The 25,817-nt window shown below is 45.5% G+C and overlaps 1 protein-coding gene across 2 annotated transcripts in view; it reads left to right on the forward strand.

Annotated features, from left to right (window-relative positions):
• Positions 1 to 25,817, forward strand: part of dync1h1 (dynein, cytoplasmic 1, heavy chain 1) — a 31,656-nt gene that overhangs the window by 4,885 nt on the left and 954 nt on the right. The window contains exons 8-75 of one of the 2 annotated variants that reach the window (XM_065275119.2): positions 97 to 1,173; positions 1,522 to 1,701; positions 1,796 to 1,945; positions 2,076 to 2,222; positions 2,293 to 2,433; positions 2,512 to 2,688; positions 2,790 to 2,900; positions 2,988 to 3,107; positions 3,187 to 3,426; positions 3,515 to 3,670; positions 4,203 to 4,316; positions 4,397 to 4,507; positions 4,595 to 4,804; positions 4,905 to 5,051; positions 5,347 to 5,513; positions 5,767 to 5,940; positions 6,183 to 6,348; positions 6,714 to 6,902; positions 6,988 to 7,182; positions 7,550 to 7,832; positions 7,941 to 8,041; positions 8,256 to 8,415; positions 8,924 to 9,164; positions 9,316 to 9,499; positions 9,634 to 9,846; positions 9,964 to 10,202; positions 10,565 to 10,721; positions 10,804 to 11,031; positions 11,289 to 11,519; positions 11,627 to 11,767; positions 11,860 to 12,093; positions 12,735 to 12,941; positions 13,020 to 13,141; positions 13,230 to 13,395; positions 13,484 to 13,647; positions 13,723 to 13,852; positions 13,938 to 14,071; positions 14,156 to 14,270; positions 14,421 to 14,582; positions 14,668 to 14,882; positions 14,972 to 15,176; positions 15,272 to 15,445; positions 15,521 to 15,640; positions 15,728 to 15,848; positions 17,000 to 17,195; positions 17,866 to 17,983; positions 18,070 to 18,285; positions 18,396 to 18,608; positions 19,245 to 19,372; positions 19,499 to 19,652; positions 19,840 to 19,986; positions 20,064 to 20,214; positions 20,303 to 20,556; positions 20,652 to 20,786; positions 20,868 to 20,962; positions 21,078 to 21,252; positions 21,346 to 21,421; positions 21,506 to 21,666; positions 21,758 to 21,869; positions 21,973 to 22,033; positions 22,522 to 22,645; positions 22,748 to 22,861; positions 23,513 to 23,683; positions 23,759 to 23,976; positions 24,063 to 24,166; positions 25,038 to 25,246; positions 25,356 to 25,509; positions 25,641 to 25,783. In XM_065275119.2, coding sequence (XP_065131191.1) covers positions 97 to 1,173; positions 1,522 to 1,701; positions 1,796 to 1,945; positions 2,076 to 2,222; positions 2,293 to 2,433; positions 2,512 to 2,688; positions 2,790 to 2,900; positions 2,988 to 3,107; positions 3,187 to 3,426; positions 3,515 to 3,670; positions 4,203 to 4,316; positions 4,397 to 4,507; positions 4,595 to 4,804; positions 4,905 to 5,051; positions 5,347 to 5,513; positions 5,767 to 5,940; positions 6,183 to 6,348; positions 6,714 to 6,902; positions 6,988 to 7,182; positions 7,550 to 7,832; positions 7,941 to 8,041; positions 8,256 to 8,415; positions 8,924 to 9,164; positions 9,316 to 9,499; positions 9,634 to 9,846; positions 9,964 to 10,202; positions 10,565 to 10,721; positions 10,804 to 11,031; positions 11,289 to 11,519; positions 11,627 to 11,767; positions 11,860 to 12,093; positions 12,735 to 12,941; positions 13,020 to 13,141; positions 13,230 to 13,395; positions 13,484 to 13,647; positions 13,723 to 13,852; positions 13,938 to 14,071; positions 14,156 to 14,270; positions 14,421 to 14,582; positions 14,668 to 14,882; positions 14,972 to 15,176; positions 15,272 to 15,445; positions 15,521 to 15,640; positions 15,728 to 15,848; positions 17,000 to 17,195; positions 17,866 to 17,983; positions 18,070 to 18,285; positions 18,396 to 18,608; positions 19,245 to 19,372; positions 19,499 to 19,652; positions 19,840 to 19,986; positions 20,064 to 20,214; positions 20,303 to 20,556; positions 20,652 to 20,786; positions 20,868 to 20,962; positions 21,078 to 21,252; positions 21,346 to 21,421; positions 21,506 to 21,666; positions 21,758 to 21,869; positions 21,973 to 22,033; positions 22,522 to 22,645; positions 22,748 to 22,861; positions 23,513 to 23,683; positions 23,759 to 23,976; positions 24,063 to 24,166; positions 25,038 to 25,246; positions 25,356 to 25,509; positions 25,641 to 25,783 — 12,048 coding nt within the window. Of the gene's footprint in view, positions 1 to 96; positions 1,174 to 1,521; positions 1,702 to 1,795; positions 1,946 to 2,075; positions 2,223 to 2,292; positions 2,434 to 2,511; positions 2,689 to 2,789; positions 2,901 to 2,987; positions 3,108 to 3,186; positions 3,427 to 3,514; positions 3,671 to 4,202; positions 4,317 to 4,396; positions 4,508 to 4,594; positions 4,805 to 4,904; positions 5,052 to 5,346; positions 5,514 to 5,766; positions 5,941 to 6,182; positions 6,349 to 6,713; positions 6,903 to 6,987; positions 7,183 to 7,549; positions 7,833 to 7,940; positions 8,042 to 8,255; positions 8,416 to 8,923; positions 9,165 to 9,315; positions 9,500 to 9,633; positions 9,847 to 9,963; positions 10,203 to 10,564; positions 10,722 to 10,803; positions 11,032 to 11,288; positions 11,520 to 11,626; positions 11,768 to 11,859; positions 12,094 to 12,734; positions 12,942 to 13,019; positions 13,142 to 13,229; positions 13,396 to 13,483; positions 13,648 to 13,722; positions 13,853 to 13,937; positions 14,072 to 14,155; positions 14,271 to 14,420; positions 14,583 to 14,667; positions 14,883 to 14,971; positions 15,177 to 15,271; positions 15,446 to 15,520; positions 15,641 to 15,727; positions 15,849 to 16,999; positions 17,196 to 17,453; positions 17,650 to 17,865; positions 17,984 to 18,069; positions 18,286 to 18,395; positions 18,609 to 19,244; positions 19,373 to 19,498; positions 19,653 to 19,839; positions 19,987 to 20,063; positions 20,215 to 20,302; positions 20,557 to 20,651; positions 20,787 to 20,867; positions 20,963 to 21,077; positions 21,253 to 21,345; positions 21,422 to 21,505; positions 21,667 to 21,757; positions 21,870 to 21,972; positions 22,034 to 22,521; positions 22,646 to 22,747; positions 22,862 to 23,512; positions 23,684 to 23,758; positions 23,977 to 24,062; positions 24,167 to 25,037; positions 25,247 to 25,355; positions 25,510 to 25,640; positions 25,784 to 25,817 lie in introns of both variants that reach the window. The other variant, XM_065275120.2, reaches the window with a different exon arrangement.

A 25,817-nucleotide genomic window follows, 5' to 3' on the forward strand; every position in this document is an offset into this window, starting at 1 on the left:
ATGTGCCTTACTTTGTCAATGTGTCTGGCGTTATGTTTTAAACCAAGTTTAGGTGGGTCATCTGTGCGTGCTCATACACCTTATGCGTGTTTTCAGGTGTCTGCTGTTCCCCAGCATGCCCAGGGTGAGACTGCCGAGCCCCCTGACATGAAAGTGGCGGAGGTACTCTTCGACGCTGCGGACGCTAATGCCATTGAGGAAGTCAATCTGGCCTATGAAAATGTGAAAGAGGTCGATGGATTGGATGTCTCAAAGGAGGGCATGGAGGCCTGGGAGGCAGCCATGAAGCGCTACGATGAACGCATCGATCGTGTAGAGACCCGCATCACGGCTCGCCTGCGTGACCAGCTGGGCACTGCTAAGAATGCTAACGAAATGTTCCGCATATTCTCTCGCTTCAATGCCCTCTTTGTCCGTCCGCACATTCGCGGAGCCATCCGCGAGTATCAGACGCAGCTCATACAGCGCGTCAAAGACGACATCGAGTCTCTGCACGATAAGTTTAAGGTTCAGTACCCTCAGAGTCAGTCGTGTAAGATGAGCCACGTGCGAGATCTTCCTCCTGTTTCAGGCTCGATTATCTGGGCCAAACAAATCGATCGGCAGCTGACGGCCTACATGAAGCGGGTGGAGGATGTTCTCGGGAAAGGATGGGAGAATCACGTCGAGGGTCTAAAGCTTAAACAGGATGGCGACAGTTTCCGTGCCAAACTGAACACACAGGAGATTTTTGACGACTGGGCTCGAAAGGTGCAGCAGCGCAATTTGGGCGTGTCAGGTCGCATTTTTACCATCGAGAACACTCGCGCTCGTGGGCGCACGGGAACCGTGCTGAAGCTTAAAGTGAATTTCTTGCCAGAGATCATCACGCTCTCAAAAGAAGTGCGCAACCTGAAGTGGCTGAGTTTCCGTGTGCCTCTGGCCATCGTTAACAAAGCCCATCAGGCCAATCAGTTGTATCCATTTGCGATCTCGCTCATCGAGAGCGTCCGCACGTATGAGCGCACCTGTGAGAAGGTGGAGGAGAGGACGTCCATCTCTCTGTTGGTGGCTGGTCTGAAGAAAGAAGTTCAGGCTCTTGTCACGGAGGGCATCTCTCTAGTCTGGGAGTCTTATAAACTCGACCCTTATGTCCAGCGTCTGGCTGAAACAGTCTTCAACTTCCAAGAAAAGGTTAGCCAATCAAAGACAAACAAACCCATACACAGTACCCCCATTGCTTTATTTACATAACTGCAAAGTCATCAGAATTGCGACATTAGACACAGGCTTATGCAAAATGATTTTTGACAATACATAGTTCTTAAACTGCCAAAATGAGTTTTTCAAATCCTTTCATATTAAACTGACTTATTTACCTTTTGCCATGTTTTAGATGCGTGCATTCACAACAACTTTGAAGCATAGGCACATTTTTGTCAATTACTGGGCACAAAACATTGAAAACATTTAAGCATATAAGCTTTTGACTTTGTCCTATTTTCTACTGATGGTGACTTAATGTTGAATTTTTACTCTTAGGTGGACGATCTTTTACTGATTGAGGAGAAGATTGATTTGGAGGTGCGCTCTCTTGAGACTTGCATGTATGACAACAAGACATTTACAGAGATCCTCAACCGCATTCAGAAGGCTGTTGATGACCTTAACTTGCACTCCTATTCCAATCTGCCCATCTGGGTCAATAAACTGGACATTGAGGTAATTTAGTAAGGACAAGGCTTTTCGGAGAGTCGTTTTTACATTTGTAAACTGTTTTGCATGATCCACATTTCACACATCCCTTCCTTCGCAGATCGAGCGCATCCTGGGTGTGCGTCTGCAAGCGGGGCTCAAGGCCTGGACGCAGGTTCTCAGGGGACAGATGGAGGACAAGGCTGATGTAGACATGGACACTGAAGCTCCTCAAGTCAGCCACAAACCTGGAGGAGAACCAAAGATCAAGGTACCACAATCGAGATGTGCCCTCATTAGATAATGCGATAGAGCAAACTCTTGTCGTCTTAACACACAGAAGGCACATTTGATTATTCTTTATTATAACTTAACACTCGTATTTTTGTCTAAACAAACAGAACATCATCCATGAGTTAAGAATCACAAACCAAGTCATCTATCTGAACCCACCGATTGAGGACTGCCGCTACAGACTCTACCAGGAGATGTTTGCATGGAAGATGGTCATTCTCTCTCTGCCCAGAATCCAGAGCCAGAGATATCAGGTTGGTGTGTGCACGGTGCTTACACTGGATCATTGTGTCTGTGCGAATGTTAACCTGTGCTCTTGTGAAGGTCGGTGTTCACTACGAGTTATCTGAGGAAGAGAAGTTCTATAGAAACGCTCTGACCAGAATGCCAGATGGTCCGGCTGCGCTGGAGGAGGCTTATAATGCCGTGAAGGAAAATGTCTCGGAGGTGGAGCAATATGTCAAGGTGATGTTTCATTCCTATGTTTGGGCCTTTTACTAATGATTGTTCAACACAGACTGACACTGTTGTTCTGTTCATTAGGTGTGGCTGCAATATCAGTGCTTGTGGGACATGCAGCCCGAGAACATTTATAACCGTCTGGGAGAAGATCTAACCAAGTGGCAGGCTCTGCTGGTGCAGATCCGAAAAGCTCGTGGCACTTTTGACAATGCGGAAACCAGGAAAGAGTTTGGCCCTGTCATTATAGACTATGGCAAGGTCAGAATGCTAATTTATTTCTTTCTGATTTTTCTCTCTTAATGAATGCATCAGCAGTTTCTATAGCCAGTGAATGTTGTTCTTTGGTGTTCAATATTTAGGTTCAGTCAAAGGTGAATCTAAAGTATGACTCTTGGCATAAGGAGGTGCTCAGTAAGTTTGGCCAGATGCTGGGTAACAACATGCAGGACTTCCACTCCCAGATCTCAAAGGTGTGTGCGCGCACAGCTCTTTCTGATCAGACATGATGTGCGAGTTTATCCGAGTAAGTTTGTCTGAGCTTCTCTCTGATCTTTTAGTCCCGTCAAGAACTAGAGCAGCATTCGGTGGACACGGCAAGCACCTCAGACGCTGTCACCTTCATCACGTATGTGCAGACCCTCAAACGCAAGATCAAACAGTTTGAGAAACAAGTAGACGTGAGTATAATCTAACTTTTCGATTTTTAGCCTTATTTAATTTGATGAAACGTTATTAAACTCATCCTTCTCCATGTAGCTGTTCCGCAACGGCCAGCGTCTTCTGGAAAAGCAGCGATTCCAGTTCCCCCCCTCGTGGCTGTACATCGATAACATCGAGGGTGAGTGGGGCGCCTTCAGCGACATCATGAAACGCAAAGACACGGCCATCCAACAGCAGGTCGCCAACCTACAGATGAAGATCGTCCAGGAGGACCGGGCGGTGGAGAATCGCACCACAGACCTCCTCTCAGACTGGGAGAAGACCAAACCAGTAGCTGTATGTTAGATTAGCAAAATAGGTTTGCATCGTCTAACAGCAGCTGTTAATATTTTTTACAAGAGGTCTCTGCTGTTTGTCGCTGTAGGGAAGTTTGCGTCCAGAAGAGGCGTTACAGTCCCTCACCATCTACGAGGGCAAATTTGGCCGTCTGAAGGATGATCGAGAGAAATGTGCGAGGGCCAAAGAAGCGCTGGAGCTGACGGATACCGGCCTTCTGAGCAGCAGCGAGGAGAGAGTGCAGGTGATCTCTCAATCTCTTTAAACTGCAAAGTCTATAAAAAGTGTAAACCCTAAAGTGAACAGGTTGCAAAAAAGAATTTCAAAATCATGTAAAAGAAAATGAGCAGACCTGGTGACATGACAGGAAGGAAAGCATCTGTTCAAAGAAAATAGTGCAAGTTACACTTGACTATATTTGAATAAAGTCATATCCTTATTTGACTGTTTTAAATCAAAATGCAGTGCTTCAAAATGTAGTGCATTTTTTTATGCTGAAAGAGGCGTTTTTCTTTACATGTTATCAGCTGGATTAAGATGATTAAACATTTTGTCATTTAGCGGACGCTTTTTCCACACAAATTGGGTAATACAAGAAATAAATCAAATTAAAGCCAATACTTTTTTTTATGTTAGAAAATTTAATTCTTATTTAAAACTACAGTTTGTGCAATGAAGGTTTGTGGTTCATTTATAATTGACAGTAAAAACTTGACATTCTTAGTAGAAACAACAGTAGCTGTTAGTTAGTGTTTTATGTAACTGTGTTTTTTTAGGTTGCGCTGGAGGAGCTGCAGGATCTGAAAGGTGTTTGGTCTGAGCTGTCGAAGGTCTGGGAACAGATAGACCAGATGAAGGAGCAACCATGGGTCTCTGTGCAGCCACGCAAGGTGAGCGACAAGCCTGCCGTCTCAATTCACATCTTACCAGAGGGTTCGCTTTTTCTGACGGCACGCTCATGTTCTTACAGCTGCGTCAGAATTTAGATGCCCTCCTTAACCAGCTGAAGAACTTCCCGGCTCGTCTACGACAGTACGCTTCGTACGAATATGTGCAGAGACTCCTCAAAGGATACATGAAGGTGAGCCACGCTAGAGCAGAATGTTGGGTTACACTCGATGCCCCGTTGACCGTCCAGGTGAACATCTTACTCCGTTCCGATGTTTAGGTCAACATGTTGGTGATTGAGCTGAAGTCTGAGGCGCTGAAGGACCGTCACTGGAAGCAGTTAATGAAGCGTCTTCATGTTAACTGGGTTCTATCAGAACTGAGCCTGGGTCAGATCTGGGACATTGACCTGCAGAAGAATGAAATGGTGGTGAAGGATGTGCTGCTGGTGGCTCAGGGAGAGATGGCGCTCGAGGAGTTCCTCAAACAGGTTCTTAAATCTATAAATCTCACACATATGCAGTCAACCAAGGCTTTAGCGAGGATTGTGAAATTATTTTGAGAGATTTCAACTGTTTTCTACACTGCAGATTCGAGAGATGTGGAACTCGTACGAACTGGATCTGGTCAACTATCAGAATAAGTGCCGTCTGATCCGTGGTTGGGACGATCTGTTTAACAGAGTCAAGGAGCACATCAACAGTGTTTCTGCCATGAAACTCTCTCCTTACTACAAGGTCTGAAACATTTCTTACTTAAACAAAAACATCTTGCTTTAAAGACACCAAATCTTTTTGCAAAATCACTGGTGGTTCGGAAACATTTTCTGCAATTTCGTACCTTTTAACATACCGACTGAAAACATTTTTTACATGTTTCCTCTCTCTTCATGTGTTATCAGCCAGGTTGTATTGATAGTAATGCGTTAGGGTTTTCGAGTAAATATTTTTTATAAATGTCAATCATTTTTGCACTTCTAATAGTAGTGTCTGTAGTACATGTGTGATTTGTGCTGTGCTGTCTTCATTGTAGGTGTTTGAGGAAGATGCCCTGAGCTGGGAGGATAAACTCAACCGCATCATGGCTCTGTTTGACGTGTGGATTGACGTGCAGCGCCGCTGGGTGTATCTGGAAGGCATTTTCACAGGAAGTGCTGACATCAAACACCTTCTTCCAGTGGAGACACAGCGCTTTCAGAGGTGAGCGTTCATCTCTTTATGTTTCGGGGATCAGTTGATTTTGGTTCATTCACAGTGCCACTGATTTTCTAGAATCTGGATGTGCGTTTACTTGAGTGATCTCAGAATCAATTCCATGAAAAATTCACTCTGGGAATTTTTTGGCAATTTTCTGTGATTAACAGGCTGTGTGAAAGCGGTTTTAAAGTGCCTCCATTACAAACAAGGATTTATGTGCAAATCACTAACACGTGTGTGTGTTTGTTTGTTATAGCATCAGCACAGAGTTTCTGGCTCTGATGAAAAAGGTCACAAAATCTCCTCTGGTCATGGATGTCCTGAACATTCAAGGAGTTCAGAGGTCATTGGAAAGACTCGCTGACCTGCTGGGGAAGATCCAGAAAGCGCTGGGAGAATATCTGGAAAGGGAGCGCTCATCTTTCCCAAGGTTACAACACATGCTAGAATTGAGACTTTTTTCCCCAAATTCTCAGATCCCTTTATCTACTCTCTAAGAACATTGAACACACTCCTGGCAATTTAATTTGCATTTGACCTAAATAATTTCAGGTTATGCTTCAGTATTTCACACATTTGCCTGTTAGGGTTGTAGTTTGATAATGGAGAGAGAAACAATGAAGACTCGACTGAGATCATTATCTTGATACTTTGAGAATTTCTTTCCTGTAGGTTCTACTTTGTTGGTGATGAAGATCTACTGGAGATTATTGGCAACAGTAAGAATGTGGCAAAACTGCAGAAACACTTCAAGAAGATGTTTGCCGGGGTGTCCAGCATCTTGCTTAACAATGACAACACAGAGGTGCTGGGCATTTCCTCTCGAGAGGGAGAAGAGGTACAGCGAGCGTATTTGCTTCTTTCTCCTTGAGATATTGTACATTTGATGAAGTACAGGGCTCTAGACTAACATTTGAGTGGGGTGGCACTGGTGCCAACAAGTTGTAAAGCTTGGTGGCACTGGGACCTAATTTGGTAAGTTGGGGCAAGAAAAAAGAAACACTGAAACTACATCCTCATTTGTTTAATGCATAAATCTGTTTATTACCAATTAATACAATTAATTTCTTCTTTATGGATGAACACCTCTATTGGTGTCTTTACCATACTTCTAGTTAGTACATCTTTTGTAAACAGTAAAACTTACTGTATGCTTTTTTATTAGATCGTGTCTCTCATATGTCTGTGATTATTTATTTGCAGGTGCTCTTCAAAACACCAGTGTCCATCACAAAGCATCCAAAGATCAACGAGTGGTTGACGCTGGTGGAGCGTGAGATGAGAGTGACGCTGGCAAAACTGTTGGCCGAGTCCGTCACTGAGGTGGGTGCCTTCAACAAGGGCACTGCCATCGATCTAAGCACCTACATCAACTGGATTGACCAATACCAGGTGACCAACATTCTGATCCAACAGTCTCTCTGAAACAAACCAGTGTTACCTATAACCCTAATGTGAATTATTTCATCTTGTTTAGGCCCAGCTGGTGGTTCTGTCCGCCCAGATCGACTGGTCTGAGAATGTTGAGAATGCTCTGACCACGATTGCGGGTGGGGATAACATGGATCCGCTGCAGGCCGTGCTGGCCAACGTGGAGGCGACGCTCAACCTGCTGGCTGACACGGTTTTGATGGAGCAGCCGCCGCTACGCAGGAGGAAACTGGAACATCTGGTCAGAACCTCATTGTCTCGGTTGCAGATAGATGTAGAAGCGTCTGTGTGTTTAAACATTCTGAGGCTGCATCTAGTTGGGCTCGCACAATTACTTTTGTTTCTGAATGCGATTGTGTGAGGCTTCATTGTCGCTTCTTTTTTTTAATGTAATTTAAGCAGCTTTTGTTTGTGGACAGAGTTTTCTTCACCCTGTGGTCATGCATATAAGGAACCTTCTCAATCCCTTGACGTGTGGATCATGAAGCATAAATTGAACTGCTTCTGTCGACCCAATTTGATCAGTGCTGCTGCAGGAAATCTGTTTGTCAAGAATAACTAATGCTAAAAAAAACTACCCCTGTGTTTTTGTCTTTTTTTGCTTTTAGATCACCGAGCTGGTCCACCAGAGAGATGTCAGCCGAGCTCTGATCAAAAACAAGATCGACAACCCCAAATCGTTCGAGTGGCTCTGTCAGATGCGCTTCTACTTCGACCCTAAGCAGATGGATGTCTTGCAGCAGCTCTCCATTCAGATGGCCAACGCCAAGTTCAACTATGGGTTTGAGTACCTGGGTGTTCAGGATAAGCTTGTGCAAACACCCCTGACCGACCGCTGCTACCTCACCATGACACAAGCTCTAGAGGCCCGTCTGGGAGGGTCACCCTTTGGTCAGTCATCTTTTGAGTTTTTGTTTATCTTAAATCTTCTCCTAGATTTACAGGACAGCATGCAGATGTTGACAGATGTGAGATGAAATGGCTTCTATTCTTCTGCAGGTCCTGCTGGAACAGGAAAGACCGAGTCCGTTAAAGCTCTGGGTCACCAGCTGGGCCGTTTCGTGCTGGTCTTTAACTGTGACGAGACGTTCGACTTTCAGGTACAGAAGACGATGAACTGGGATGACCTTGAAAGAGGGATGATTCCATAACATCATGCTTTGGTTGAATGAGAATGTGAAGATTGAATTAAATTCTCAGCTATTCTGCATCGTCATCGTTGTTTGCCCTTAATAAACATCTTACATGTGTTTGACTGGACTGCATAGAACTCATGTTATGTGCAGGTTTTTATTTTGTGACTTTGTTTTTCAGGCTATGGGCCGCATCTTTGTGGGTCTGTGTCAGGTGGGTGCCTGGGGCTGTTTCGACGAGTTCAATCGTCTGGAGGAGCGCATGCTGTCTGCTGTGTCGCAGCAAGTTCAGTACATTCAGGTGGCCCTGAGAGAACACAGCAACCCCAACCGGGACCGCAGTATGTACTGTTAGGGCTTTTCATCTGTTAAACAAAACATTCACAGTTAACACCTATAGTCTATAAAATGATTAAACCGTTCAAAGTCAACTTGAAAATGTTGTTGAAAGAACAGTGTTTAAAGGGACCCATCACCTCTGTGATTTCATTTAATGCAGGTAAATAATTTCTGCCCTTTTTGAGAGTTTAAAAAGCAGATACATTCAATACAAAAGTAATCCCCTGGGGGTAAATAAATAGCACATTTTCATTTTGGGGTGAACTATTCCTTTAAGGACCTATATTCATATGAAATATCTGTCTGAAAGCCCATGTCGTAAGTGTTCATTTCTTTAACCCCCAGGCAGAGACACACTACGGGACTGTATATAATAATAATAATAATAATAATAATAATAATATAGGATCATTAATTGAGCCTGTGGAGTTTTAGTAGTGAAACAGAATTGAACACGAGACTTGACATTCCTGTGTGAGTTATGTGATCATGGGGTGTGTGTGTGTTCAGGTGTACCCATCACCACAGAGCTGCTCAACAAGCAGGTGAAGGTCAGTCCTGAGATGGCCATCTTCATTACCATGAATCCTGGTTACGCTGGACGTTCCAACCTGCCCGATAACCTGAAGAAGCTCTTCAGAAGTTTAGCCATGACCAAACCCGACCGTCAGCTGATCGCTCAAGTCATGCTGTACTCTCAGGGCTTCCGCACGGCCGAGATCCTCGCCAAGAAGATCGTCCCCTTCTTCAAGTACGTCAGTCTCCTGTGATAAACACATAAACCGTACACTGTTGTATTTTAGCACACGGGTGGTATTGGGGTATCCTAGAGAGGGGGGTTACTGAGTGGGGGTCACTAATGTTGTGCACACGTGTAGGGTAAGGCTCTTCTTTGGTTTCAGGTTGTGTGACGAGCAGCTGTCCTCTCAGTCTCACTATGACTTTGGTCTGCGTGCGCTCAAGAGCGTGCTGATCAGCGCCGGCAATGTGAAGAGAGAGCGCATTCAGAAAATCAAACGGGAAAAGGGTGAACGAGGTGAAGATGTGGATGAGAACGAGATTGCTGAGAACCTTCCAGAACAGGAGGTAAAAATCAGACACAGCCATAAAAACAAACCCTAGCTCCTGTAATGTGACCAGGATACTCTGTGTGTTTGTTTGGGTCTCGGTATGATGAGCAGTTGAAAGAGTAAATATGACTCTTGTTTCCTGTCGGTCAGATTCTAATCCAGAGCGTTTGTGAGACGATGGTGCCGAAGCTGGTCGCTGAAGACATTCCTCTGCTCTTCAGTCTGCTGTCAGACGTGTTTCCTGGCGTGCAGTACATGCGTGGAGAGATGACGGCACTTCGGGATGAGCTGAAGAAGGTCTGTACAGAGATGTATCTAACGTATGGAGATGGCGACGATGTGGGGAGCATGTGGGTGGAGAAGGTAAGCACTCTTTCGGTTTGCAACTAAATTTGGCATAAGTTATTCTTTCTATAAACTCACACTGTGCCACGATATATTCTGCTGTTTTAAGTGTATATCTGTTACTTTCATCTTTAGGTTCTGCAGCTGTATCAGATCACTCAGATTAATCACGGCCTGATGATGGTCGGGCCATCGGGCAGCGGTAAGACGATGGCCTGGAGGGTTCTGCTGAAAGCTCTGGAGAGGCTGGAGGGGGTGGAGGGTGTCGCTCACATCATCGATCCCAAAGCAATCAGCAAAGATCACCTGTACGGAACGCTGGATCCCAACACGCGTGAATGGACGGATGGGCTTTTCACACACGTGCTCAGAAAGTGAGTCCAGTAAAGTGCCTTTTTATTTTCTTGTGTGCTTTCACTGTCATAATCAAACTGCCGGTGCATTCCTAACACGATAAGAAAAGTCTGGTCAAAAAAACAAATTAAATATCTCCAGAAAAAAACTTGTCGCTGTGGATCTCTCTAAAACAACAAAGTTAGAATGATAATGTTTGATTTCTCATATGTACTGAATTTTTACATGTATTCTTATGTATAGAAATGGATATTCTGATTATAGGCCGTTTTATCCTCATCAGGAACACCGATCTTTGTTGAAAACCCACACGATCAACACTTTGTGTGTTTTGTTCAAGATCATCGATAATGGTCTCGGTCTGCATTTTTGTTTTGTTCAGGATTATTGACAATGTTCGTGGGGAGCTACAGAAGAGGCAGTGGATTATCTTTGATGGTGATGTGGATCCTGAGTGGGTGGAGAATCTGAACTCCGTGCTGGATGACAACAAACTCCTGACCCTGCCCAACGGAGAGCGTCTCAGCCTGCCGCCTAATGTACGAATGCATTATAACTCAAGAACATGGATTGTGTTTTGGTTGTGTGGTGGATGATGATGTCATTGCTGTCATCACACAGGTGCGCGTCATGTTTGAGGTTCAGGACCTGAAATACGCCACGCTGGCAACGGTTTCTCGCTGCGGGATGGTTTGGTTTAGTGAGGACGTTCTCAGCACAGACATGATCTTCAATAATTTCCTGGCACGCTTACGCAGCATCCCGCTGGATGAGGGTGAGGATGAGGCACAGCGGATGAGAAAGAGTACGGAGGATGAGAGCGAAGAGTCTGCGTCGCCGATGCTGCAGGTATGTGAGAACATCATTAGAAGAAGAACATTTGTGGAAATTAAATGATGTATTTTGATATTGCGTGATTAACTATCGAATCACTTTGCCTCTTTTTGTATTGGCTCGGAGCACATGGAGAAATGAAATCAACTTCCACAAATAGAAATGTTGGTGATATAAAATCTGCACACTCCTTTTAAAGCTGTGTGTGTGTGTGTGTGTGTGTGTGTGTGTGTGTGTGTGTGTGTGTGTGTGTGTGTATATATAACCCACAGATCCAGAGAGATGCTGCTGCAGTACTCCAGCCATATTTCACCTCGACAGGACTGGTGATCAAAGCCTTAGAGCACGCCTCAAAGATGGAGCACATCATGGACTTTACCCGGCTGCGCTCGCTGGGCTCTCTCTTCTCCATGCTGCATCAGGCCTGCCGCAATGTCGCGCTGTACAACAACAACCACCCTGATTTCCCCATGCCTATTGACCAGCTGGAGAAATACATGCAGGTACGCAAAAGTAGCCCGAAGATGTGGAAATCGCTCGAGGCAACTGCTGTCAGCAATTTGTGTTCGTCACAAGTTAGTCAACTTTTTTGTTGTTTCATGTTTTACAGAAATACCTCATCTATGCAGTCCTGTGGTCCTTCTCGGGTGACAGTAGACTAAAGATGAGGGCGGAGCTTGGAGAATACATTCGCCGCATCACAACCGTGTCACTTCCTTCTGCGCCAAACGTGCCGATCATTGACTATGAGGTGTGAACGGACACTGACACCGCTTTGATTATTTAGACCTTTATATATTTTTTTATATACGTAGCTTACACACTAACTCTGAAATTTGTCAGGTGTCCATCACTGGCGAGTGGCAGTCCTGGCAGGGTAAGGTGCCCCAAATCGAGGTGGAGACGCACAAGGTGGCATCACCTGATGTGGTTGTGCCCACTCTGGATACAGTGCGTCACGAAGCCCTTCTTTACACCTGGCTGGCTGAGCACAAACCTTTGGTGCTTTGTGGCCCGCCAGGCTCCGGTAAAACCATGACCCTCTTCAGTGCCCTCAGAGCTTTACCAGACATGGAGGTGAGGACTTGTGAAGTTGTTGTAGAATTCAGTGATTCCCACAGACTCGCAGTTTATTTATGGCGGCACATCCACCAGGGGGATGGGTGAAAAATGGGTAACTAACATGGGGTTCAGGTGGATCATTTTTGGGTGTGAAGCTGCATGCAAAGCCTTTACTTGATATGTCCACGAAATTGGGTCTTGCACACTCAGCACTAGGAGTGGGCGATAAACCGTTAGAAATTCATTCCCTCAGTTTCCCCTGAGATGGGAGAAATACAGATTTCAGTGTTGCACTTCCTCCTTTCAATGATGTAAAAATCGTCATTTTGCGTCATTGAAAGAAGGAACTGCTTTATCTTTATCGAGGGTGAAAGACCACAGACACTCATTCCTAATTTTTCCAAGGTGGGTGCTATGGGTGGGACCCACTCACGCTAAAGACCTATTACAGATCAGTGGGTGGGACACAGACAAAAAAAAACGATCAGCCACCATCTTTATTCTAAGCTAAGCTAAGATGTTGAATTACGTTTGGCTGGTTTTAGGTTAGGTCATCTCATTTTCCCTAACAATGGTATATGATCACATTCTATGCCATCGCTTTGAACAGTGAATCTCGTTTCATGTCATGATGACGACGTTTGTGTTTTCATCAGGTTGTGGGTTTGAACTTCTCTAGTGCCACAACCCCAGAGCTTCTTCTGAAGACATTCGATCATTACTGTGAATACCGCAGGACTCCTAACGGTGTGGTTCTGGCTCCGGTGCAGCTGGGCAAATGGCTCGTGCTCTTCTGTGATGAAATCAACCTGCCCGACATGGACAAATACAGTACGCAGCGGGTCATCTCCTTCATCAGACAGGTCTGAATTAAGCGGCTCATTATCTTCAGCTCGGTCTCTTCGTGACGTGAATGTTAACATGTTGTTTGTTGGCTGTAGATGGTGGAGCATGGCGGCTTTTATCGCACTTCCGATCAAACGTGGGTGAAACTCGAGCGAATCCAGTTTGTCGGAGCCTGCAACCCCCCCACAGACCCAGGCAGGAAGCCCCTCTCTCACAGGTGCACCTGTCATCTTGTGTGATCATCACTGTTTAAAATCCTCCTGCAATGTTTAAGCAGCGTTACGAGTGCGTATGACTGTGTGCAGGTTCCTGCGGCACGTGCCCGTTGTGTACGTGGACTATCCCGGACCCGCCTCCCTCACCCAGATCTATGGCACCTTCAACCGAGCCATGCTTAGACTTATCCCGTCGCTCCGAACTTTTGCTGAGCCGCTCACTGCTGCCATGGTGGAGTTTTACACGATGTCTCAGGTTTGTACATATATAGCAGCAATATGCCAGTCATTTTTTAATGCACCTATAAGGTTTGAACCGATGAAACCATATTATATTTGAACAGGAGCGATTCACTCAGGACACACAGCCCCACTACATCTACTCTCCGAGAGAGATGACCCGCTGGGTCAGGGGTATCTTTGAGGCCTTACGGCCCCTGGAGACCTTACCTGTGGAGGGTCTCATTCGTATCTGGGCTCATGAAGCTCTGCGACTTTTCCAGGATCGGTAGGTTTAAAATGAATGTACGATTATTGTTGTTGAACTGTACATATTTTCATACGTAACTCATTCTCCTGACAGATTGGTGGAGGATGAGGAGAGACGATGGACCGATGAGAATATAGACATCGTGGCTCTCAAACACTTTCCCAACATTGATCGTGAAAAAGCCCTCAATCGACCCATCCTGTACAGTAACTGGCTGTCAAAGGTAAGTCGACTCAAAGCACCTGTTGGAGTGTCACCTGTTAGGTCTTTTAAATCAAGTAACCCGTTCTTCTTCTGTTGCCCTGTAGGACTACGTTCCTGTGGAGCAGGAGGAGCTGCGTGATTATGTGAAGGCCCGTTTGAAGGTCTTTTACGAGGAGGAGCTGGATGTTCCTCTGGCGCTCTTTAATGAAGTTCTGGATCATGTGCTGAAAATTGACAGGTGAGGAGAGCTAGAATCAAAAAAAACCTCTGTTCTCTTTACCTTGTTTGACTGTCAATAACGCTTCACTGATGTTCTCTCCAGAATCTTTCGTCAGCCGCAGGGTCATCTACTCTTAATCGGTGTTAGCGGGGCTGGAAAGACGACGCTCTCTCGATTTGTGGCTTGGATGAATGGACTGAGTGTCTATCAGATTAAGGTTTAATATTAACGCCCTAACAATATATAAAACATTTGTGCAACAGAAGTCTAGTCGAAGATTGAATTTGTTATTAGATAATGAGACTGGGTCACATGTGTGTATCAAACAATCTTCAGATGTATAAGGGTTTTGCAACTGTGATCACAGGTCCACAGGAAATATACCGGTGAGGACTTCGATGAAGACCTGCGTACGGTCTTGCGTCGGTCTGGATGCAAGAATGAGAAGATCGCCTTCATTATGGACGAGTCTAATGTGCTGGACTCTGGCTTCCTGGAGCGCATGAACACATTGCTGGCTAACGGAGAGGTCTGTCACTTGAATGAAGAATCACTCCTGCATTGATGTGTTTTGTAATGTGGGTTCTGAAGTGTGTGTGTTTGTGCTGGTGTAGGTGCCCGGTCTGTTTGAGGGTGACGAATACGCCACCCTAATGACCCAGTGCAAGGAAGGTGCACAGAAAGAGGGGCTGATGTTGGACACCCATGAGGAGCTTTACAAATGGTTCACAAGCCAGGTGATCAGAAACCTGCATGTGGTCTTCACCATGAACCCATCATCAGAAGGTCTGAAGGACCGTGCGGCCACATCACCTGCTCTCTTCAACAGGTGCGACATCCCATTTGAGGGGTCGAATGTATGCTCGTTGTCGGAATCATCGGTCAGTCTTTGTTGAACTAATTGTTGTTTTTCCACAGGTGTGTTTTGAATTGGTTTGGTGACTGGTCTACTGAGGCGCTTTACCAGGTGGGCAAAGAGTTCACCAGCAAGATGGACCTGGAGAAGCCCAACTACAAGGTTCCTGACTACATGCCCACTGTGTACGACAAACTGCCCCAGCCGCCCACCCACCGTGAGGCTATCGTCAATGGCTGCGTGTTTGTTCATCAGACATTGCACCAGGTCTGAAATGATCATGAAGCTTAACACACGTTTCTTTTATATATTATTTTGATATTTTGCATTACTTTGAGTTGTGAATTTTCTCCGTTTGTCAGGCCAACAGCCGTCTGGCCAAGCGTGGCGGCCGCACGATGGCCATCACCCCCCGCCATTACCTGGACTTCATCAACCACTATGCCAATCTGTTTAATGAGAAACGTAGCGAGCTGGAGGAACAGCAGATGCACCTCAATGTCGGTCTGCGCAAAATCAAAGAGACTGTAGATCAGGTCCGTGCGAACGCATTCATGCTAACATGTGGTGAGACACGGTCACGTGCTAACTGAGTTTGTTTGTGGTCTCAGGTAGAGGAGCTGCGGCGAGATCTGCGCATCAAGAGTCAAGAGCTGGAGGTGAAGAATGCTGCTGCCAACGACAAGCTGAAGAAGATGGTGAAAGACCAACAAGAAGCTGAGAAGAAAAAGGTAAGATGAGGGATATAAATCATTTAAATCAACTCTCCTGTTCTCAGACAGCTGCTTTAAATTTCTGCTGATTGTTTTGGTGAACAGGTCATGAGTCAGGAGATACAGGAAGCCGTTTACAAACAGCAGGAAGTGATTAAAGACAAGCAGCTGAGAGTGCAGCAGGATCTTGACCAGGTGGAGCCGGCCGTCATCGAGGCTCAGAACGGTACGAATGCCGTGTTCACGCTCCAGCATGCGGTCGAGTTTGGCTTTGGGGTCTCTGTCACAATGGTGTCTGATTTACATGAAGAGTTTCCTGTCATTTTATGATCTTCTGCTCTAAAGGAAATATTCAAATTTTTTTCTTTTCATGTCAGATGTGACACCTGCAACTATATACATATACACGTGTATATAGTAGCAGTGTATGTTAAAACACATTGGTGGGTCTTACTCCACTAAATTAAAGTGTAAACGCCTTAAGCGACACAACAAAGTTGCAATATAAATCCAGTGGAGCTGTGGTTCTTAATTCTGGCCTGTGGACCCACAGCACTTGCACATTTATGTCTCCTTTATCAGATGCACCTTGATCAGTTGATGAATCTGTCTTTCAATCAGATGATAAATCATAAGTGTATTTCTGTATTATTTTCTAACTCCATTTACAATTAACAGTGCTATTCAGGTAAAATATTATGCCTAAGATGCCAAAAAACATAAAAGCCATGATTTCATCTGGATTTTGTTATTGACAAAGTGAATATGCGTAAACTTTTTTTGCGAAAGTCTCCAGTCTTTTATCGATGAAACTCTGTCAAAAACCTATTGTCGCAAAAGTTTTGGTGTATGGCCAAAAAATCTGACCTCGAGCCGTTTCCATACATATTTTTGTGTGTATCGCAAGTTTTGTGTTTCACATTTTTTTCAGGAAAAAGATGAGCGTATTCAGACAGTTTATGAAAATTTTCTTGCTGTCATTTAAATTTCACACAAAGAAATTGCAAGTGTATGAGATATTTGAAGACAACATCAAAAAAGCTGTAATGGTTTTAAAGTAAAGGTCTTCCAGCTCTGATGTCCTCCGACCAGAGTCCGTTCACAACGAAGCTTTTTCGACTAAAGCTTAGCTGGGCCCAGGTCGGGTTTGTTTTCAAAAGCTCAGCCCGAATGAAGACCGAGCTTTTCAAAACGAAAATGTGAGTTGGGTCACCAGGACCAGGATTAAGATATGCACTGCATTGGAGAAGTCTGTGAATGTTTCCTTGAATTGGACTGTTTTTGAGCTCTTTTCTGTACATGTTTGTTCTGTTCGTTCACTGCGTTTAACGTCTCTGCTCTCTTCCTGTCTATGCTCGCGGCCCGTGGGTCGTTTAGCTGTTAAATCTATTAAGAAGCAGCACTTAGTGGAGGTGCGATCGATGGCCAACCCGCCGGCGGCAGTCAAACTGGCTCTGGAATCCATCTGCCTGCTGCTGGGCGAGAGTACCACCGACTGGAAACAGATTCGCTCCATCATAATGCGCGAGAACTTCATCCCTACTATTGTGAACTTTTCTGCCGATGAAATCAGGTGACTGACGTGCTGGGTGTGGAGCAGTGGCTGTAGTGTTTAAAAGGGGTTAGGGGTGGTGGTGGTGGTGGGGGGGGTGTTTAGTTAAGTACAGATTCAAGGTCGCTGTAACCGCTGATAGTTCCTAGCGCAGAATCGGGCTCAGGCTTAGCCTGACACGGTACCTCTTTTCAGCACCGCAGCTGTTCTGCTCCCACCGCACGAAACCATTTATCCTCCATGGTCCTAAACCCCCCCACCCCTCCATTCCCTCTCCAGCTGTCAGCTCTATAAAGAAACAGCATCTTGTTGAAGTACGTGCTATGGCCAACCCCCCCGCAGCGGTTAAACTGGCTCTAGAGTCGATCTGCCTCCTGCTGGGGGAGGAGACCAATGACTGGAAAAAGATCAGACAAGTTATTATCAGAGACAATTTCATCTCCAGCATAGTCAACTTTGTCTCTGAGGACATGAGGTATCATCTTCATTCATACACACATTTCCACATATGTAGCTGTCAGGCATCACGTCTGGTTTGTGTTGTATCGGTGAAAGACATTCATAGACAGCGTTGCGCAGACATAATTGAGAGAGCGCTGATAAGTGTAGATGCTTTAGTTTAGGCCATCATTTCACAATTACATCCGAAAGCCGCATCCCTTCTGACGCATCCCTGTCTCATTCCTAACAGTGACTCCATTCGTGAGAAGATGAAAAAGAACTACATGTCAAACCCCAGTTACAACTACGAGCAGGTGAACCGGGCGTCTCTGGCCTGCGGACCCATGGTCAAATGGGCGATCGCTCAGGTACGAGCCCATGTCCGAATCACCCGCTGCACTTTCCCGCGTCCTCTGCTGCCTGGCTTGTGATGTCTGTGTGTCTCTGTTTTCAGCTGAATTACGCAGACGTGCTGAAACAAGTGGAACCCCTGAGGAGCGAGCTGCAGAAACTGGAGGATGATGCCACAGATAATAAGACCAAGGCAGAGGAGGTGGAGCAGATGATCCGTGATCTGGAGGCCAGCATTGCACGTTACAAGGAGGAATACGCGGTGCTCATCTCTGAAGCCCAGGCCATCAAGGCTGACTTGGCCGCTGTGGAGGCAAAGGTATGACTACTAAAGATTGACGTGTGCGCACGTCTGCATTAAAGATGTCAATCTGTGACGTTAGATTACTGCTTTGAGCAGATCAGTCATTGTTCTGTGTCATTCTGCAGGTAAACCGCAGTACGGCGCTCTTGAAGAGTTTATCTGCCGAGAGAGAGCGATGGGAAAAGACCAGCGAAACCTTCAAAAATCAGATGTCCACCATCGCTGGAGACTGTCTTCTCTCTGCTGCCTTCATTGCTTATGCTGGTTATTTTGATCAGCAGATGCGACAGAACCTCTTCACCACCTGGTCTCATCACCTCCAGCAGGCCAACATTCAGGTACAGTCAGGAGACGACTCAAAGATACCAAGGACACATTTAATAATGTGACGATAGCACCAGCAGACCAACCACATTGTGCTCCCAAAATCTCAAATGGGTTTTTCACACTAGAACATAACCTAACCCAGAGTCATTCTTGGCTAAATGTATCTATCAAATTCAAATTCCTTTCCACATTTCTCTTAGACCCTACACTCTCACAGTGTATGATGTTTTGAGTGTTGTAACATGGTAAAATGTGGTGTTAAAAGGGCTAGAAACTCATTTAGTCCAAATGTTTATCTTCAACGGCGCCAGCCGTGTCCTTAAAAGGGACAGTTTTTTGGGTGCACAGGCAAGGCGTATGGACTTCTGTAACCGCCCACGTTTTGGTGCTTTCCGCACGTCTCCTTTTGAAAAAGAACTAAACACCCACGGTTGCTGTGTACCATGTGAAACGCCCATTGCACAGCCTCACTGAAGAAAGAAAGAAAGAAAGAAAAACATTTACATTTTTGTATCAGCTGCTGGGGTTATGTAGTTCAGTGTGTATCACCATGGTCTTGTAGAAACATCGTCTCATTTCACTACACTGCTTTTTTTGGTTGAAATGACAATAAAGCTTCTTGACTTGACTTTTTATTTTAATCCCAGTTCCGCACAGATATTGCAAGGACTGAATATCTTTCCAATGCTGACGAGAGACTGCGCTGGCAGGCCAACTCTCTGCCTGCTGATGATCTTTGCACTGAAAATGCCATCATGCTGAAGAGGTTCAACAGGTACGTGTCCACATTTACGTGTTCTCCATGTGCATACCAACTTTTGCATTAAGAAGTGCAAACATGCATGCGTTAGATGATTTGAAGTGCTTTCATTGTGATCTCTTTATTAATCGTGTTTTGCAGGTATCCTCTGATCATTGATCCATCAGGCCAGGCCACAGAGTTCATCATGAACGAATACAAAGATCGAAAGATCACTCGTACGAGCTTTTTGGACGATGCCTTCAGGAAGAATTTGGAGAGCGCTCTGAGATTTGGCAACCCTCTGCTGGTGCAGGTACAGAGGCACTCATTAGTACTCGGAAATCACACATCCAGCAAGTCATCTGTCAGCCTTTGCACTATTCTGTCATGTATTAAATTCTGTTCAAATGTATTTACGTAGCACTTTTCACAGTTTTCTATTACAGCGATGGAAAACAGGACACACTGCTTGAATTCAGTGCTTTTGAATTTTTTTGCAGGATGTGGAGAGCTACGACCCCATATTGAACCCAGTGCTCAACAGAGAGGTGCGCAGAACCGGTGGGCGAGTTCTCATCACCCTTGGGGATCAGGACATTGATTTGTCTCCTTCCTTCGTCATATTCCTGTCTACGCGAGACCCAACAGTACGTTCTTCTTATTTAACTCTAGAGCGTCTGATTTTTGCAACATGTAGTAATTGAACTCTTATGTGCCGCCGCAGGTTGAATTCCCTCCAGACCTTTGCTCGCGTGTGACCTTTGTGAACTTCACCGTGACCCGTAGCAGCTTGCAGAGTCAGTGTCTGAACGAGGTTCTGAAGGCCGAGCGTCCGGACGTGGATGAGAAGCGCTCAGACCTGCTGAAACTTCAGGGTGAGTGACGTCTGCGGCTGCTGTTTACTTGTGTGACCATGCTTAATGACGAGAGATTTAAGTTCTGCTGTGTTTCAAATGCACTCAGGTGAGTTCCAGCTTCGCCTCCGTCAGCTGGAGAAGTCTCTTCTACAGGCCCTGAACGAGGTCAAGGGTCGTATTCTGGATGACGACACCATTATCACCACTCTGGAGAATCTAAAGAAGGAAGCTGCCGAAGTGACGAGGAAAGTGGAGGAGACGGATATAGTTATGCAGGAAGTGGAGACGGTATCTCAGCAGTATCTGTCACTGGCTTCTGCGTGCAGCAGCATCTATTTCACTATGGAGTCTCTGAACCAGGTCTCTCTCTCACACGCACACTTTCATATTTACATACAAAACAATAACGTGTGTTCCCTTACTTGTGAGTGTGAATGGTTCTGTCTCTTCCTCAGATGCATTTCCTGTATCAGTACTCGCTGCATTTCTTCCTGGATATTTATCACACTGTTTTATACGAGAACCCTAATCTGAAGAGTGTGAGCGACCACACGCAGCGCCTGTCTCACATCACCAAAGACCTCTTCCAAGTAAGAAACTGTGCTTGAAAAACTAAATGCTCAAATCCAGGCAGAGTAATGTGAGATGAGCATGATTTTTTTTTTGTCCAGGTTGCTTTTAACCGAGTCGCTCGCGGAATGCTGCATCAAGATCATATTACATTTGCGGTGCTCCTCGCCAGAATCAACCTGAAGGGTTTGACCAGGTATAAACAACTTGAGAACTGAAAGATACAAACAAGACTCCATTTGATTCATGGAAGATTTGATAAAGACTGACGCTGTGTTCACACTTGCTTTTTCTTTTACTCTGTTCTCCAGCGAACCGTCATTTGACGCAGAGTTCCAGCACTTTTTGCGTGGGAAAGAAATCGTGTTAACCGGGAAGGACGTGCCGAAGGTGAAGGGCCTGACCGGCGAGCAGTCAGAAGGCATGGTGCGCCTTAGCTACCTACCTGCGTTTAAAGACCTGGTGTCCAAAGTCCAGGCTGATGAGGTGACCGTTCAGCCCCTTTGCTTTCTCAGATTGAATAGAAACAAAAGTGTGAAAGGGTTGTCAAATTATTCAATGATCTCTCTTGCGTTCCAGCAATTCTTCATGTGGATAGAGAGCAACTCTCCAGAGCTGTCTGCGCCCTACCTGTGGACAGAAGAAAAGACGTCCAGTGAGTATAAAGATGCATGTTTAAATAAAACAAGCGTCCTTTGAAAGCGTCCAGAAGTAACCAGCGTTTGACGTTCGTCCTCAGCTCCGATCGGTCAGGCGGTTCATCAGCTGCTGTTGATCCAAGCGTTCCGACCCGATCGTCTGCTGGCCATGTCGCACATTTTCGTGTCTAAAGTTATGGGAGATACCTTCATGGCCATCATGGAACAACCTCTTGATCTGGCCAACATTGTGGATAATGAGGTGAAGACACACGGCCTTCTGTCCTTCATTGAAGCACATGCTGTTGTTTGATTCGGTCTCATTTTAAAGCAAGTCTTGCATTTGTTCTCAGGTAAAGCCTGGGACTCCGGTACTGATGTGTTCTGTGCCGGGTTATGATGCCAGCGGATTGGTCCGGGATCTCGCTACTGAGCAGAACAAACACATCACCTCCATTTCCATTGGTAAGACCTTTCACTGTGTCCTCGTCAAATTGATCCTGATGGAAGTCATCAAACAGGTTGTTTTTAAGATCATGACTCTGTGAACACTCGTTCTCTTCTCAAGGTTCTGCCGAAGGGTTCAATAAAGCCGACAGAGACATCAACACAGCTGTGAAGTCTGGCAGGTAAGAACGACTGATCCTTCACACTCATGACTATTTGATGATCATGATGATTCAATTCAAATTGATTTCTGTACTGCTTTTTCAATTTTGCATTGTTGAAAAGCAGCTTTTCAGTAAATATGTCAGACTAGTACGTGCAGTATAGACATACATTTTGAAATTAAAAGTAACTGCTGTTTCCAGACTGAGGATAAACACTACCTGTGTAAGGTTAACTGAAGCAACAGGCGGATAAATTATCAACAGATGCATGTCTCGTCTACTCCATTTACTTGCGGTTGACCCGTTCTATGGCTCTAGTAAACGTTAGGTGTAGGGACTGTCGGCCTCCGGTGTCCTTGTGGAAACCCGAGGATGAGACATGGAGATGAAACAAGCTGAGATGAGCATAAAGACTGCTCAACTATCATGTAAACGTTAAATAGAAAGATAAATGTGTGTTTAGTTTGGGCAATGAATGATAACATAATGAAATGCTGTTGATGAAGGTGGGTGATGTTGGAAAACGTTCATTTGGCTCCCGGTTGGCTCATGCAGCTGGAGAAGAAACTTCACTCCATGCAGCCGCATGCCAGTTTCCGCCTTTTCCTCACCATGGAGATCAACCCTAAGGTCAGCCTTCATTTTCTGTGTGCTTTGTCGTTTAATGTCAGGTCAAAAGAGATCAATTGTCGTTAGTCAATGGCACACAATGACCGTATCTCTCTCCGTCAGGTCCCTGTCAACCTGTTGCGTGCTGGACGCATCTTTGTTTTTGAGCCGCCTCCTGGTGTGAAGGCCAACATGTTGCGCACATTTAGCAGTATTCCTGTGGCACGCATGTGTAAGGTAAGTGACAGAGTTCAATGACGGAAGCAAATCTTTCATTTTAAAGCAGACCATTACATTATTAAAACTACAATCATTTGTTACGCATACGTTTAGTGTTGGGTTTCAACATTGAATTAGCTTGAATCAGCATAATTGTTTTAAAACTTGTTTATGAGGTTTTTCCCGGGCTCTGTTTACACCTGTTTAAAGATGCGCTTCTGGATGATCAGGTCACAAGTGGACGAGAGGGAGACGTTTTTTTATCCGTCTCTTTGTCCACTTTCACAACTTTCACACGCTCCCAAAATGAAACCTAAAACTAAAGCGTCTGCTGTCTGCCTCTTTTATTTTTAAGTTGTGCTAAAAGTCAGGACCCATGTGAAAACATTGCGCTCTTTACATCACACATTCGATCAATAGGTTGAGTTGAATGTGGTCGAAAGTGGACGTGTTGAAACGTTTTACACCCAGCTTACACCTGTATTTAGTGTTGTCCACATTTGATCCGATCAACCAAAACTAGTTGAGACTTTGAATGTGTTAAGTGGTCAGTAACCTTGAATCATTTATGATAAATCTCTTGAATCTTAACGTTCTGTGGCTGTATTCACAACCTAACCCAGCCTCTCTTTTAGCATATATGACTTGACTGTCTTCTCTCTGTCACAGTCTCCAAATGAACGTGCTCGCCTGTACTTCCTCTTGGCCTGGTTCCATGCAGTCATTCAGGAGCGTCTGCGTTACGCACCGCTGGGTTGGTCTAAGAAGTATGAATTTGGAGAGTCTGATCTGCGCTCTGCCTGCGACACGGTGGACACGTGGCTAGATGATACGGCCAAGGTCTGAATGCGTTTTCATTTTCCTTTAGGTGAAAATCGCTCTGACGTCAATTGAACTTCTCGATGTTCTCCGCAGGGTCGTCAGAACATTGCTCCGGATAAAATCCCATGGGCGGCGCTGAAGACCCTGATGGCTCAGTCCATATATGGCGGCCGCATCGATAACGAGTTTGATCAGCGACTGCTCATCACCTTCCTGGAACGATTATTTACCACGAGCAGCTTCGACAGCGAATTCAAACTGGCGCTCAAAGTGGACGGACACAAGGACATCAAAATGCCGGACGGCATCCGGTCAGTCAAAGATGCTTTTAGCGTTGGCGGCTGTATTTGAGTCGCTCTGCAGCTGGTGTAATGTGTTTTTCCTGTGCGTTCATCAGACGTGAGGAGTTCATACACTGGGTGGAGATGTTGCCTGACACGCAGACTCCGGCATGGCTGGGGTTGCCGAGCAACGCGGAGAAGGTCCTGCTCACCACTCAGGGTACGAGCCACACGCAACGAACAGGAGTCGTGCTGGGAAGACATCACTTTATTTCTGATCGCCATCTTTTACTTAGCAATGAACCTTAACCTCTATGTCTGTCTCTTTTTTGAGTAGTCGTTCTCTCAGTCCCCGCAGGCCTTCATCATTCTGTGTTTCACCTGCTCTCTTGTGTCTGGTCTGCATGTGGATAGCTGTACGCATTTTGTGTCCTCTGCCTCCAGCAGCTGTAATTCATTTTTCTTTTTGGCTGTTCACCTTCTAGGGGTGGGAGAAAAAAATCGATTCACCAAACTATTGATTTGTTTACCTCGGAATCGATATATATTTAATTGCTTTACTTTTGCAAAGAGGTGGTGGGGAGACGTTACTATTTTTATTCCAACAAAGGGCTAAACATATTTGTTGTTGTCTGTAATGCATGGCTTTGTGGTGTTTTTGTAAGTGAGTTGCCCCATGAGGTAGCAGCGCTAGCAAGACAGGCTTAGCACAATACCTGACACTGCGCGACATCTTTTTAAAAGACAAAATAGTCCCACACAATTGATGTAACGTTTCTGCAGTTTTCGTTTCTGTCGAGCCATTTTACAACAGGTTAAGCTACAGCGTACAGTGCAATTAATCATTCAATCAATCACTGTTGAGTTAAATAGTGACCAAATGTATGTCATCTTCAGTGTTAACGTTACAGTGAAGATGTCTCCTTGTGAGCCTCGGTAACCTCGCGTGAGCTGCTTATTAACGTAGCGCTTAAACATATATATGTTTGTGTGGCTGTTAAGATTTGTCTCTCTCCTTCACTTCCTGTGGGGATGGTGGCTCCCTCCTCCTGCTGCTCCTCCTCTCATGATGTCTTCTCCCCTCCCCGCAGGCACTGACATGATGGGAAAGCTGTTGAAAATGCAGATGTTAGAGGATGAGGATGATCTGGCGTACGAAACCGAGAAGAAGCAGCGCACGACGTCTTCGTCTGACGCGCAACCGGCCTGGATGCGAACGCTTTACACCACGGCCTCAAACTGGCTCCATCTCATCCCAGAGTCCGTCAATCCCCTCAAACGCACGGTGGAGAACATCAAGGTACCCTTACACGTCAGATGCTCGAGTGGCCTGCTGTTTTCTCTTAAGGTGTTTGACTTGAGTTCAGATGATTTGAACAAGCCAACCAAACAAGCTGTTGTGTTCGTAGGATCCTCTGTTTCGCTTCTTCGAGCGGGAGGTGAAAATGGGCGCTCGTATGCTGCAGGATGTTCGTCAGGACCTGACAGACGTGGTGCACGTGTGTGGGGGCAAGAAAAAGCAGACCAACGACCTGCGCACGCTCATCAACGACCTCGTCAAAGGTCGCCGTAACACTGCTCGTGTTGCCGATTTTACTTTGATGCAAAGCATACGAGTTCTGAGGCTTTGTGCTAACTGTTCCATCGACAAACCAATTGTCAATCGATAATCAATTGTTGTGTGTTTTCCACAGGCATTTTACCACGCAGCTGGTGTCGATACACCGTCCCTGCGGCCATGACTGTCATCCAGTGGATCGCCGACTTCAGCGAGAGAATCAAACAGCTTCAACAGATCTCGCAGGCAGCGGCGAGCGGGGGCGCTAAAGAGCTCAAGGTCTCCGCTGCACTTACTAAACATTCAATGCAGC

This window comes from Paramisgurnus dabryanus, chromosome 17 (assembly GCF_030506205.2).
Source record: "Paramisgurnus dabryanus chromosome 17, PD_genome_1.1, whole genome shotgun sequence".
NCBI lineage: Eukaryota > Metazoa > Chordata > Actinopteri > Cypriniformes > Cobitidae > Paramisgurnus > Paramisgurnus dabryanus.